At 38.5% G+C, this 12363-nt stretch overlaps 1 protein-coding gene across 1 annotated transcript in view; it reads left to right on the top strand.

The window, feature by feature from the left end:
- Positions 1–12363, top strand: part of TMEM132C (transmembrane protein 132C) — a 186296-nt gene that overhangs the window by 44658 nt on the left and 129275 nt on the right. The window contains exon 2 of the mRNA XM_021412781.1: positions 7426–8314. Coding sequence (XP_021268456.1) covers positions 7426–8314 — 889 coding nt within the window. The remainder of the gene's footprint in view (positions 1–7425; positions 8315–12363) is intronic.

Raw genomic sequence — 12363 nt, 5'->3', positions numbered from 1 at the left:
GGGAAGGAGGACCTCGGCACGTGTATGGTGTCTGGACGGAATGTTTTAGTACATTATCTCTCAACAAAAGCTGTCATTAGCAGATATTTTGTTCCAGATATTTAGCGTGATTCTAAACAATAAAGTAGCTTAAATACTCAGAAGACCTTAGCAGTACAGGCATTTGGTAATGTCAGCACTGGCTGTGGGAGTTTTTTCTGAAGCCTTCACTGACCTTTGCATCTATACTGTTGTTTTACAGACTTTTAAGGTCATCAGCCTTTCTGAGAAAACAGTATATAGATTTCGATCTTGAATGTCTGACAGTCTTTGACTAACATGTCTCGTTTACAGGAATCGAGGGTGATAGAGAATATTGGTTTGCAATAAGTGGATATTTTGGAATTTTTTTATTCAAAAGGTAATGTATAGAATTGTGACCATCAAAAATTGAAGCTTTCAGGCGGTACCTAACAGACTGGAAATACATGTATAATGTACAGTTTCCTGAAAGTTTTCATTTTGTGTTTCCAAGTTAGACTTTAAATTTAATTTTTGTTTGCAAAAAGGCTTTGCATCACAAAACAGATATTTGTGGTTTGTACACATGTGCCTGTAGCCTCAGTAATCCTGAGGAAAATGGAGCAACCTAACAGATGTTGGATAATGCCTTGTACTGCAGAGATCTAATCCTGGTTTCTAATAGATAAACACCAAAACAAGGAATTTTACTCATAGTTAATGTTATTACCAGGGACAGTCTGCATATCTTTCCAAACACGCCAATCCTCCACTAAAGTCCTGGTGAGTTCTTGGCATCTGTGCCTTCCTCCCTGGCCGTGAATTCCATCATTTAATCACATGGTATATGAAATATCTTCTTCTATCTACTTTGAATTTCTGTCACTTAAGTTTGTTGAATGTCTCTTTGGCTTTTTGATGTTAAAGAAATGCAGGTGTCCCTGGTGTATCTTTGTTCATCCATTATTTTAGGTACTTTTGTTATATTCCTTAACAGTTTTGAAATGACTGTGTTCTGCTTCCACTGGAGAAAAATGCATGAACTGTTTATTTGTACTAATCTATGAATCTCTGAGATTCACTGAAGATTTTGGCTGCTGTGAGATAGAGGAGATAGATTCATTAGGGATATGCTTTTGGTACATGAGAGAAACCTATTTAATGGAATATTATTGCAGTTTTCATTTAACAGTAAACCAAGTGAAATCAGGTATCCTGTCATAGTGAAATAAAACAGGAAATTTTTACAAGAAAACTGGTTAATTGTCTCCTGACAATCCTTATCTGATGTAGCATAATTGGGTTCTGTAATCTAGGCTAGGTTAAACTTCATCTTTGCTTGGGCTTTAAATATGTCTGGTTGGTTATCAATGCTGTCTGTTTCCATATATTTGAATAGGGAAAGTGCTATTCCAAGTCAATAAAAAAAGGACTGCAATTATATACTTATCCTTGGACTTTAGGTCTCAGTTTAATGAAACCTAGATTCTAAAAAACCTGAGAAAACTCTTAGCAATCACTTATTTGATGAAATTGCCCTCTTTGGGTGCTCACAGAATATTTGTGTCTAGACTGTAATTTTCCTCAAACATGTTCACTGTATGGATTTCTTTGACAGATTTGTTTCCACAGTTTATTTTTAACTTCACAAATTGGTCTCAAACATTCACTATAAGCATTTGACACTTGACATTGCCGTTGTACAATTAGTCCAAGAGCCTTTCTGTTCTCTCACTGGATGAGAAAGCATATCTGATGGGCAAGCATGAGAAATAGAAAACATGGCTTCTGCAATTACCCTGTCATGTCAGTTTTCCAACTGATTTTTTTGAATGGTAATAGATCCATAGATCTTAAGCCAGGAAGGAGAGTTAGGGTTTAGCTGTCCCTGTACTGAAACACTAACTGAGCTGAGAAAAATACATCTTTCAGAAATGAATCCAGTCTTGATAGGAAGAAACAGACAAGTCAATATTCTGGCCTATAGCTCATGCAATGGTTAATAAACCTCACAGTTAAAAATACGTTCCATATTTTTAATTTGAGCTTGCTTGGTATTTATTTTTTATTCATAACAATAATTATTACTATTTTAAGTTCCAGCCTACCTGTCTAATAGGAAAATATCATTTTCTAGAAGTTAAGAAAAGGGAATTCAAAGGATATGAGTACAACTAAGGTCATCCTGAAATCTAAATGAATATTCTTGGGCATTTAGAACTACAGCTCAGCAAATACTGTAAGAAATAAGAAAATTACTCGCTACGACTACTAAATTAAAATTAGGGGAAAATGAACGAACAAACATAGCTGCTCATGTTTTGTGGTAAAGGAAACGTGCTGGTTTAAGTATCTCTTTTCTACTCATAGTCTTTCCCCATTCTGCATGTGCTGAGTTGAAATATGCGACTGTCCATGCAACAGCAGGACAGGTTTGGACTAGCGGAAAGTCACAGGTATGAGAGGATGGTTGGTATAATGACCTTGTAGTAAGTGTAGCATCTATGTGTGTAGGGGTTACATGAAAATGGGAGTCCATATAAGGAGGAGAGTTGTAAGTTTTTACACATTTGTGGTGGTGCTGTAAATAAAGAATATTAGTTTCTGTTGAAAAATCTAGTGGCATGAAATTTGGGCAAAAAAATAAAATCAGTACGCTGCAGCATTCAGTTACAGGTATGTTTAGGAGTGGAGGGGCAATTCACTGAGTAAAGCAGTAATAAAAAGGAAGGAGAAGATCCTGCCTTGGAAATTACAGAATTCTTAGTTGAAACTTCAGCCATACTGATGTGGCTAGGGTAACAGAACACATGGAAACCTGTTAATCAGTTTTCATACAGTTTGATTCCTGGAAAGAATATTTGTAAGTGTGGCCTTTTGAGGGCAGATTGATCCTCACATTAGTCCTCCTTTGCACAGAGAAGTGTCTTCTGCTTCTCTCCAGCTTTCTCTGGCTAGGAGCCTTCTGGCTGCACAATGGGCAGATGGTTTCCTTGAAGGCTCAGTGGCTCATCAGACATCAGTCAGTGATGATACATGGCCACTGGCTGGTGATCTGCCACCCATGTTCTAAATTCCTAATTCTCAGTCCAAAAGAAATTTGTCTCAAACCAACTGCATAAAAGGATGGCTTAAAAATATTAAGCCTTTATCCCTGTTCCAGTGAATCCAGCACCCAGGGCTTCAGCTCCACATGAAATTCCCCTATATAAAATTCCTCTGACCCTGGAATCCAAGAAAGAATATTACAAATCAAAGTTCACCATTTCATAGCCGGCTCCAAAAATGGACTTGCTAGGTAACAGAATTTGAGCTGGCTTGTTTCACTGGAGCCAGTGATGTGCTTAACAGATGCCTTGTTAGGTTTCGATTAAGTGCTGCAGAAGCATACGATGCCAGAAGGAAGATTAGAAAGTCACAAGGCTGTTATAAAGGAGTAATTACTTGTAAGTCTTAACATTTAGTTCTTGTCGAGTAGTAGCTTTGTTTGATGGCTCTCTATCTCTTCAATGCTGGACTTCATCTCTGGATAGTTTGTGACTTTTATTTAATACAGAAGGGTAAAGCACTTACTGATTGTTTGTGAGTGAGGCCTATTGTAATTGGCCTGCAGCACAGAAATGGTGTTTCTGCATTTCCTTTCTTATACTTGCCCGTGTTTGAACCCAATCTGGATGGTCAATGAGTATCTTGCTCTAATGATCAGAACTCTCAGAGGAAGCACCCATGGCTTTCTCAGGGAATATTTACACTCTCTAGGTAATCTTTCAAAAGAAATAAAAATTCCTTGATGTAAGTAAATTAAATCTGAGCTCTTGCGGCATTCCTGTTGCAGAAAGCCAGTTGCTTTTTACTGATAGAACTGTGACCATATTGGAGGCTGAACTGACACTGAAATACTGCTCCCACAAATCCTATAGTCACAGTGGTAAAACACTTAAATTTAGACCTTGTTTTAACATAAAAGATGTAAAATTGGAAAAGTGTTTTGGTGGTTGAAGTGAAAAAAGCTAAAAATTGGGATATGTTTTGGAGCACCTGACACCACTGATAGGTGTGGCTTCTTCTTTAAGAGGTGGTCTACTTACTTAAATCAGGTAAATTAGTCCTATGCTTAATGGTTATTTAAAATAAAAAGTAATTTTATGAAACTCTGGAAAACCTTTGCGTCTTGTTGAGTAGATTATCCAATTAGATTAAAACAAGCAAAAACTTTGTGTCAGAAATCTTTAAACATATTAAAATGTTCCTTAGAGATGTGGGTTATTAATTATACCAGGACATGAAGGTTACTGGCTAGAGATGAGTATAAAACAAATCCTTTAAATGATGGTGTTGCTGTAGATGCACATGGTTATATTCTAAAATAAAGTGGGCAGTTTAACTACCAGTTTTATCAGTAAGAGGCTTGAAGTGTTTAAATAGATTCTCTAAAGTACAGCCATCACTATACAATTATAGCACTCCATTAAGTACAATATAACAGTGGGTGGAAATCTTTAGACTATGATATAGAAGCAAAGCTTTTTTCTTTCTTTCTTCCGCTGTCATTCTGGCCAAATAGATTTTGCTGTTCTCCTTCAGCTTATCAAAGTGGAAGTTGCAGAGCTGTTTTTCTTAATGTTTTCTTAATGTTTTTTCTTAATGTTTAGCTGTTTTTCTTAATGTTGGGCCAGTTCCTACATACCTTATCGATGTGACTGATTCAGGGTAAATGAAGAAGTGAGACCATTGTCAGTCTGAGCATAATGTGCTACAGCTGAAGTCTTGGGAATTGCAGGAAAACAGCTGCTAAGTTTCAAGCAAATATCCTGATCAACAGCCCTTTGAAATCAGAGGAGTTTGCTTGTCTCTGCAGTCTCCTGGGTTTATTTCTATTTCTGTTTCTTTCAGGATTATTGAAGTCAAAGGTATTCCCTCAGTAGCAATAGCTAAGGTGCCAATTCTAGAGAACTGCCAAAACAAAATGTACCTGGAGTGGCACCTGTAAATTCCTCTCCAGCAGAATTTAAAAGTATGCCAAAGGATAGAGACTTACAGGATTGAAACTGTGCTAAACCAATGTTCTATTTTAAACATGGCTCTACTTGATAGAGAAGGTGTTGTGCTGGCAGTTCAGTTTGTGCTGGTATTTTCACTGACAGGCCTATTATATTTCCTTATTTTTGTCTTCTTGCCTTTTACTTGTTTCATTTTTTCTTCAATCATTGTTTGCTCATTTATGAGAACTAATTCTACCATCCAGTTGTGATACTAGTTTGAATTAAATATAAGGTAATAAGAAGTGTTCACTTAATTCAGATTTACAGCTGCTATCCATCGAGAGTTCTGATTCTCCTTCTCCTCCACATTTGTTCCTTTTCCTTAATTGCCTCACACCTGCCTTCCAAAGCTATTCAGTTCCTCAACACTGAGTAGTGCCAGCGTACTGGCTGCTGTGTGCATGCTCAACAAGATTGCAGTGAAGTTCTCTGTCAGCGGTAGCCATTTGGTGTAATGACAGATATTGATTATTTATTACTTGCAAACATTTAATTAAGTTTGACTGGATAATTACCATGCTAGCAGCTAGACATGCTAGAAGGGCAGTGAATCTATTGTTTGCAAAAAATCCCACTGATCCTTGTGAGAAAGCTGACAAAATGGGTTTTTAAGAGATCTTTAGATGTTCCTGATTTTCAGTCAAGACTGAGCATGATGCAATGTCCTTAATATTGCTTTTCTTTAAAGTAGTGAACAAATACAGAACCTTAAATCCTGACTCTGATGGGATTCCCCAAGGACATAGGAACTGACATATGTCTGAGGGCAGGGTCTATTTTTAAGTACTAAAGACAATCTAGCACTAGATGCGTTTTCATTCAATTACCCTCTGTTCCTATAAATAATCTCTTCATAATGAATTAGGAAGAGGGGCTGTGAGTATTAAGTAATCCACATGTTGTATACGAGGCTGTCCTCAATTCTTATCTGCTCTAACTAGGAGTTTTCTTGTTCATCTTGTCTAACACCAGTATATGTTATTAATCTTCATAATAGGCAAACATCATTTTTTTTGCTGAATCTTAAATTGGGCCAGCATGTGCTATAATACTGATGTCTGTTTCATGTATGTATATAAAACAGACATATCAAATTATATGTTACATATAATATACAAGTATAAATATATAATATGCATGCACTATTATATGTATCGAAACATATGCAATTTTTGTATGTAATATACATACACCTTTTACATACATGAAGCACTTGAGATATTCCTAACCTGTGACGTGTGTTTGATCAAACAACTTAGAAAGCTGACTTACCAACAATATGAAACTGTAAAGGTGTAGATTTTAGTGCTAGAAATAGTAGTGCAAGGGCAAGGTTTCTTGACAGAGGAAGAGAATAAAATGGGATGTGTCAGTTCTTAGAAAAGCAATTTCTATCGTTGGCTGTAGAACAGAAACTGTCTTTGATTTCCTGGCAGTGTTCCTTATAGGGATAGTGATGAGCAGGCCTGTCAGAGATGGGGTTCAGTGGACTTTACCAATGTGCTGCGTACCATAGGTGTGCTGTAAATGAACAGAAAGATTGAGAAGTCAGGAGTGAAGTTTAACTGTGCAGAAAGTTTAAAAGAGGGGTGGTACTGCTAGAAGTGGGAAAAGTGACCCTACTTGTGGTTTGATGCACCCTGTTTGTTCATGAATTGCTTTTGGGAAGCTTTGACTCCAATTTGTGGCGAGTCTGTAAGAATATTGGTGTGTGCAAAATTGCATGTTTGTTTGGTCTATTGTTAGGGAGATGAGACGCTGTGTAGGACTGAAAAGTAATTTGTTAATTTCTCATCCAGATGACTGTCACTGTTCAAAGAGTTTCTGTAGCAAAGTCAATTCGTCCATGTGATTTTTGCTGTGTGTTAGGAAAGCACTGCTGAAGTTCGGCTGTGTGAAATGGCTATTGGGACAGCCATTGATTCTGCTGTGTGAACCTTCCTCCTCCTACTTCTTCCAGGTGGTAGAGAAATACTGAAGGTCAGCCCAAACTTAGATGGGCATACGTTTTTGTTGCCTTCAGTTGAAGGACACATATAGTATAGGACTGAGTCTTGCGTGAACACACTGTATAGTAGCAGTTAAAACAATGAAGAGCACTGCTTCAGTTCAGCTGGAGGAAATGATCACCTGTGTATGTGGGTAGATAACAAAAATAAAACTACAACAAATGCAAGATAGCATTGAAGTCTGAATCGCTTTTCTTTTGTGCACACAATGGAAAAATAATTAGCTATATCTAAACATATATACACTGTATATATTTTTTGCATCTAATGATAGTTCCTTGCTCGTCAGGTAACTCCACTAAACTTTGTAATAAACATTTCTTTGAGCCTATAAGCAGACTTGATCTAACCAACATCACCTTTTCTTTTATTAGTGGCAGAGAGTCGAGGGGTCTTGGACAATAATCAGAGATTTTCTTCTTCACCAACTTACCTACCTGTGAGCTACCGCATCTTCAGTGCAGAGACATCTTTCTTCCTCAAAGAAGCCAACCAGGACTTCATGAGAAATTCCAGTTTGCAATCCAGGGTGGAATCATTCTTCCCATATAAAGCCAAGAGACCTCCTGTGTTAAATGCCAGCTATGGACCTTTTTCCATTGAACAAGTTGTGCCCCAGGACCTAATGATAACTTCCAGCTTCTTTGGATCTGCTAACAAGTTCACCTATAACTGGAAACTTAAGGCCTACATAATGAGTGACAAGATCTACCCTAGCAAGCCCAAAGTCCAGGTCTTGTTCTACATTGTGGGCAGGGACTGGGATGACTATAGCACGACGGAGAGGCTGCCCTGCCTGCGGGTGTTCGCCTTCCGAGAGACGCGGGAAGTCAGAGGCAGCTGCAGGCTGAAGGGGGACCTGGGGCTGTGTGTGGCAGAGCTGGAACTGCTGCCAGGCTGGTTTAACCCACCCACCATTGTCACTGGTCGTAAGAAGCCACTTGATCTTTCTGAAGGGAGCCCTGTGGAGCTTTACTACACTGTCCAACCAGGAGATGAGAAGGGAGAGTGTACTGCTGAGGATGTAAGGAAGGGAAATGCTATCCGGCCAGGAAAAGATGGCATGGATGAAACCATGTCCCACTTACAGCGGATTGGATCAGTCAGCCTCTATCGAGGCCAGGAGACTTCTCAGCTAACAGAGCTACGGCTGGATAGTAACATTGTCATCTGGCTGCCCTCAAAGCCTGTCAAACAAGGAGAGGTTGTGAATGTTTATGTGACAATTGCAAACAATTCTACAGTGGATCAATTCATACTCAGGTATGGTAGATTGTTTTTTCCTGTTTCTAATGTGATAGGACACTTGGGGGTAGTGGGTGAATCTAAATCAATTTAGTGTTTACCCACGTAGAATTTTTAGGTGAATATTGCATGTTCATTGAATCATTGAAATTCCTTGTTTTCTTTCTTGAACACTGTGAAGAGGACTTGAAAGCCTCTGTCACTAGGAGGCTTTTGGCATGTATGCCATGCCATTTAACACATGCCAATATTATGCAGCAAAACACAAAATATGGCAATTTGCTGCCTTAGTGGGGCCATTTCTGCAGAATAACAGACAGCAAGGCACCAGAGAAGTTCTCTGTTTTACAGAACTTTCAAAACTTCTTTTTGTTGCATAGGCACAGTTTAAACATAGCAAAATTTCAATTACTTGCTTTTCTCTAAGTGCTCTGACAATGCTTTGCCTCTCCCACACAGAGTGGGTTTTGTTATGAGTACTCTTTAGAAGGAGTTTAACTGTCTCCTTATGGTTAAGCATCATTTATCATTGCCAACATGTATACCCTTTAAAATAAATCCTGATGTGTTTGATATTACCATTGATTGTAAGGGACTGTTAGAAGTAACTGCGATTATTTTGGGCAGGTACGGTGAAAGCACTACCTGTGAACCTAAGAAACACCCTACTGGGTCAGATCACTTTTCTTTCATTTCTTTCTTTAGCAGTTTCCCTATCAATGAGATGAAAATCCTTTGAGGATGACAGACTAGAAAACTCGTTAATCACTGAAATATTTTATGTATTTTTTTTCTTTTGGTTACCAGGCTTTGAATTCAAGGGAAATCTCCACGGTGATAAGTAACAATTGCTCTTTAAAGCCTCAGGGAATCAGAGTTTCCCAAAAGATTCTACACATGAAAGTATTTATTTCCAAGGCTTATATGAATTAGATTAATACATAGTTGACAACTACCGAGGAAAATAGCCTTTAGAACAGGAAGCGTCGCTTGGCAGATAAAAGGCTTTTATTTTAAAAAAGGGGATTTTAGTTATCCCAGAATCATTCTGATGTTTGCAGCTTTGGTTAAGTTGGTGAGATAATCTCTCAGACACCTGTTTACTGAGTGAAACCTCCGTTACAGAAGTCTTTTCTGACTGTGCTGCTTATCTTTTATTGAAAATCCTTTTTCATGAAATAGTAGAAACAGAATACTATTCCACATAACAAGCATAGCTGTGGTGAAAGAAGAAATCCAAAGGCAATGAACTGGATATTTGCTGGGTGGATGGGAGAGAAGGGAATCACCCTTTGAAGGTCTGTTTCAGTCTTTATCTTCCAGAAAAGTGAGTTGAAGATGAAACAAGCTTGTTGCAATCTGATGATGCATTTCTTTGCTCTGAAATGAATCTGCCTAGGCAAGGATTGCATTAGCATGCTGAGAGGTACGATAGATAGAAATGGAATATGGGATATCAGTAGATGCCTGTGTGACTTGCTGTTATGGACAAAATGAATTATTTTTGGTTTTGAAGACAGATAACTGATTTATTTGAAGTAAATAGTCTGACATTTGTTGGTATATTGATTGTTCTGTGTTATCACAAATGCAGAGCTCAGGCCACATGTTCTTGTTGAAACACTCTCCTGGCGAAAAAGAGATTTGCATTTTTTGATTAAAATTCAATTTGAACCAGACACAAAGACACAAGAGGTGAAAGAGATGAAGATTTTAACAGTTTTTTGCTTGCTTCCAGTGGAGGTGGGAAGGTGGTGTTTGTTTTTCTTTCCTTTCTTGGGGGAGAGAGGAGTAAGCACACCAAATGACAATGAGTTTTAGAAAGCAAGTCAGTCCTGTACTACATCTCAAAACAATGTGCAATATTCCAAAACAACTGTCAGTTTTGAAAACTTTGTCTTACAGGCATGTTATAATTTCATATCTACTGAAGATGCTGATCTGTGCAGTTAGGGCATCAAGTGGAAGCTTTGGTTAGGCACAAAAGAGTAATTCCATGGTATTGTGTAGTGGTGATTTTTGGCATCATTTTCCTTTTCTTAAACAAACAAAAAAACCTGTTCTAACTGCTTACCTGACCCTGCTGTAGGAAAGGACAGCTGGTACCCACTGGGGATGCTCAGTGCCTCTGTCCCATGAGGCAGTGACTGAGTGCTGGTAGCGGGTCTGAAAAACTCAGTTCATTTCCCTGGTTCTGAGGTAGAAATCTGTTTTCAGCAGAACTTTGTGGATGTGCAAGTGTGGGATTTGACCCAGCAATCCATGAGGTGCTCAAACCTCACAGGAAAGAGCTGAAGGACTGCAGCAACCAGGGAGAAGTGAGTGCATATGCTGGTTCTGCCTAGGGGCTGCTTTAACCTTCTCTGTGGCCATTTGCCTAGTTAGATATAGGACTGTATCCTCTTGTATTCATGGATTCCCAGCAGAGCAATCCCTACATCCTGTGACATGCGTTCACATTTAATCATCCTGAAGAAAAATACGCCACACACTATCCTCAGGCTTTGTGGGTTTGTTTATTTTCTGCTTCTTGTATACTATTCATTGAGGTATTGCAACATCCAGTGCTGAAGTAAACAACATGTGATCATCGCTTTAGGAAAAGAATAGCTACAAATCTTCTCTGGCACAAGTAAAATAGACTAGCCTAAATGACCTCATATCCTCAAATCAGTGAAATTGAAATTGTGTTCTTAAATTGTATCTTAATTCAGAATCCTGTTACTGTATCCATGAATTTATCAGCCCAAGAACACCAGTAAAGTCAAAGAAAATGACTAATATGACAGGGAATGAAGTGAATTATGCATGGTAGTACATTAACACAGTAGGAGCACTGTCTGAATAAACGGATCTTCCTCCCTTGCATCTACTCAGTGCAAGCTGTTGTGAAAGCAGTTCAAACAATGCTGATAGGTTACAAGACGTGAGTTCTTCCCACAGCCCTTTCCTGCTGGGTGACCTTTGGTAAGACTTTGCAAGTATTTTCTATATGCTGATCACAAAATGTGAGCAAGTTGGTCAGCATTATGCTCAGAAGTGTGAAGTCTATTTCAGTCCTGTTCCTAAAAGACTTCAACTTCCTCTGATAAAAGGGGTTTTGGATTTGCCATGTATTATCAGTGGTAGAGTGAATGGGAAAATCTTAATAGAAGTGAAGAAATGGAGATGAGGGGAAGTATCATTGTGCTGTATTCCTACCAGTGGGAAGGACTTCTGGCCCCCAAAAGGAGAGATGAATTGCACTGAATGTTGACTGCTCAGTAAGGAAAATTCATGTTACTTTTAGCAGTTGAGTAAGTTTTGAACAGAAGTAAGGTAGCATTATATTATATTACAGAAGTTATAATGATAACTTATGTAGATTGTAAAACAGCACAGAACAGAAAAACAAAAAACTATAAATTCCTAAAATACAGATCACTTAAGTCTTCTGTGTGCTTCCTGGAGCTGTTGTGAGTTAACACTGCTGGCTTCCATAGGGCTACATTGATTGATTGTCACTTCCCCAACTGCTGTGTATTCAGGCTTTTCTAATCTGAGTCATCATTTGTGTATACTGTAAGGATTAGAAAGCAAAATCCTCAGGGCAAGACCTTGTTCCTGAATGCTTCTGTGAACCTCCCTCACACCCAGCAGGCTACAGATAATGGAAAGATCATAACCGTACTGAAAACAAGTCATTCTTGTGAGGCTAACTTTCAGAAAGAAATGCATGTGTAAGCTAAGACATTTGAAGGTTACTAGGAAGCTGGCCCCTCAGTTTCTACTTGTAGTACTGGGTGAGCTGAATGCATGAGGCAGCTTTGAAAAGTTTGGCCTGTGTGCATTGCTGGTATTGTTCTATAATTCTGAATACTTTTCCAGACATTAAAGGATCTTTCCATCTGTTTTTCCATGGCATGATATACCATGTTTGATCCAGGATAGTACTGTACAGCACGGGGCTAAAACAAAAGATTTGGGAATGCTGAATGCTTTGTGTTACTCTGCTGGGCAGAAGCTAAGCTCTAACGAATTGTAGAAGGTGCTGAGCTACCACACAAGCCGATTTACTGGTGGTATTG

The sequence above is a fragment of the Numida meleagris genome, chromosome 14, assembly GCF_002078875.1.
Source record: "Numida meleagris isolate 19003 breed g44 Domestic line chromosome 14, NumMel1.0, whole genome shotgun sequence".
NCBI classification, from domain to species: Eukaryota; Metazoa; Chordata; class Aves; order Galliformes; family Numididae; genus Numida; species Numida meleagris.
This window is presented reverse-complemented; position numbering and strand designations above follow the sequence as displayed.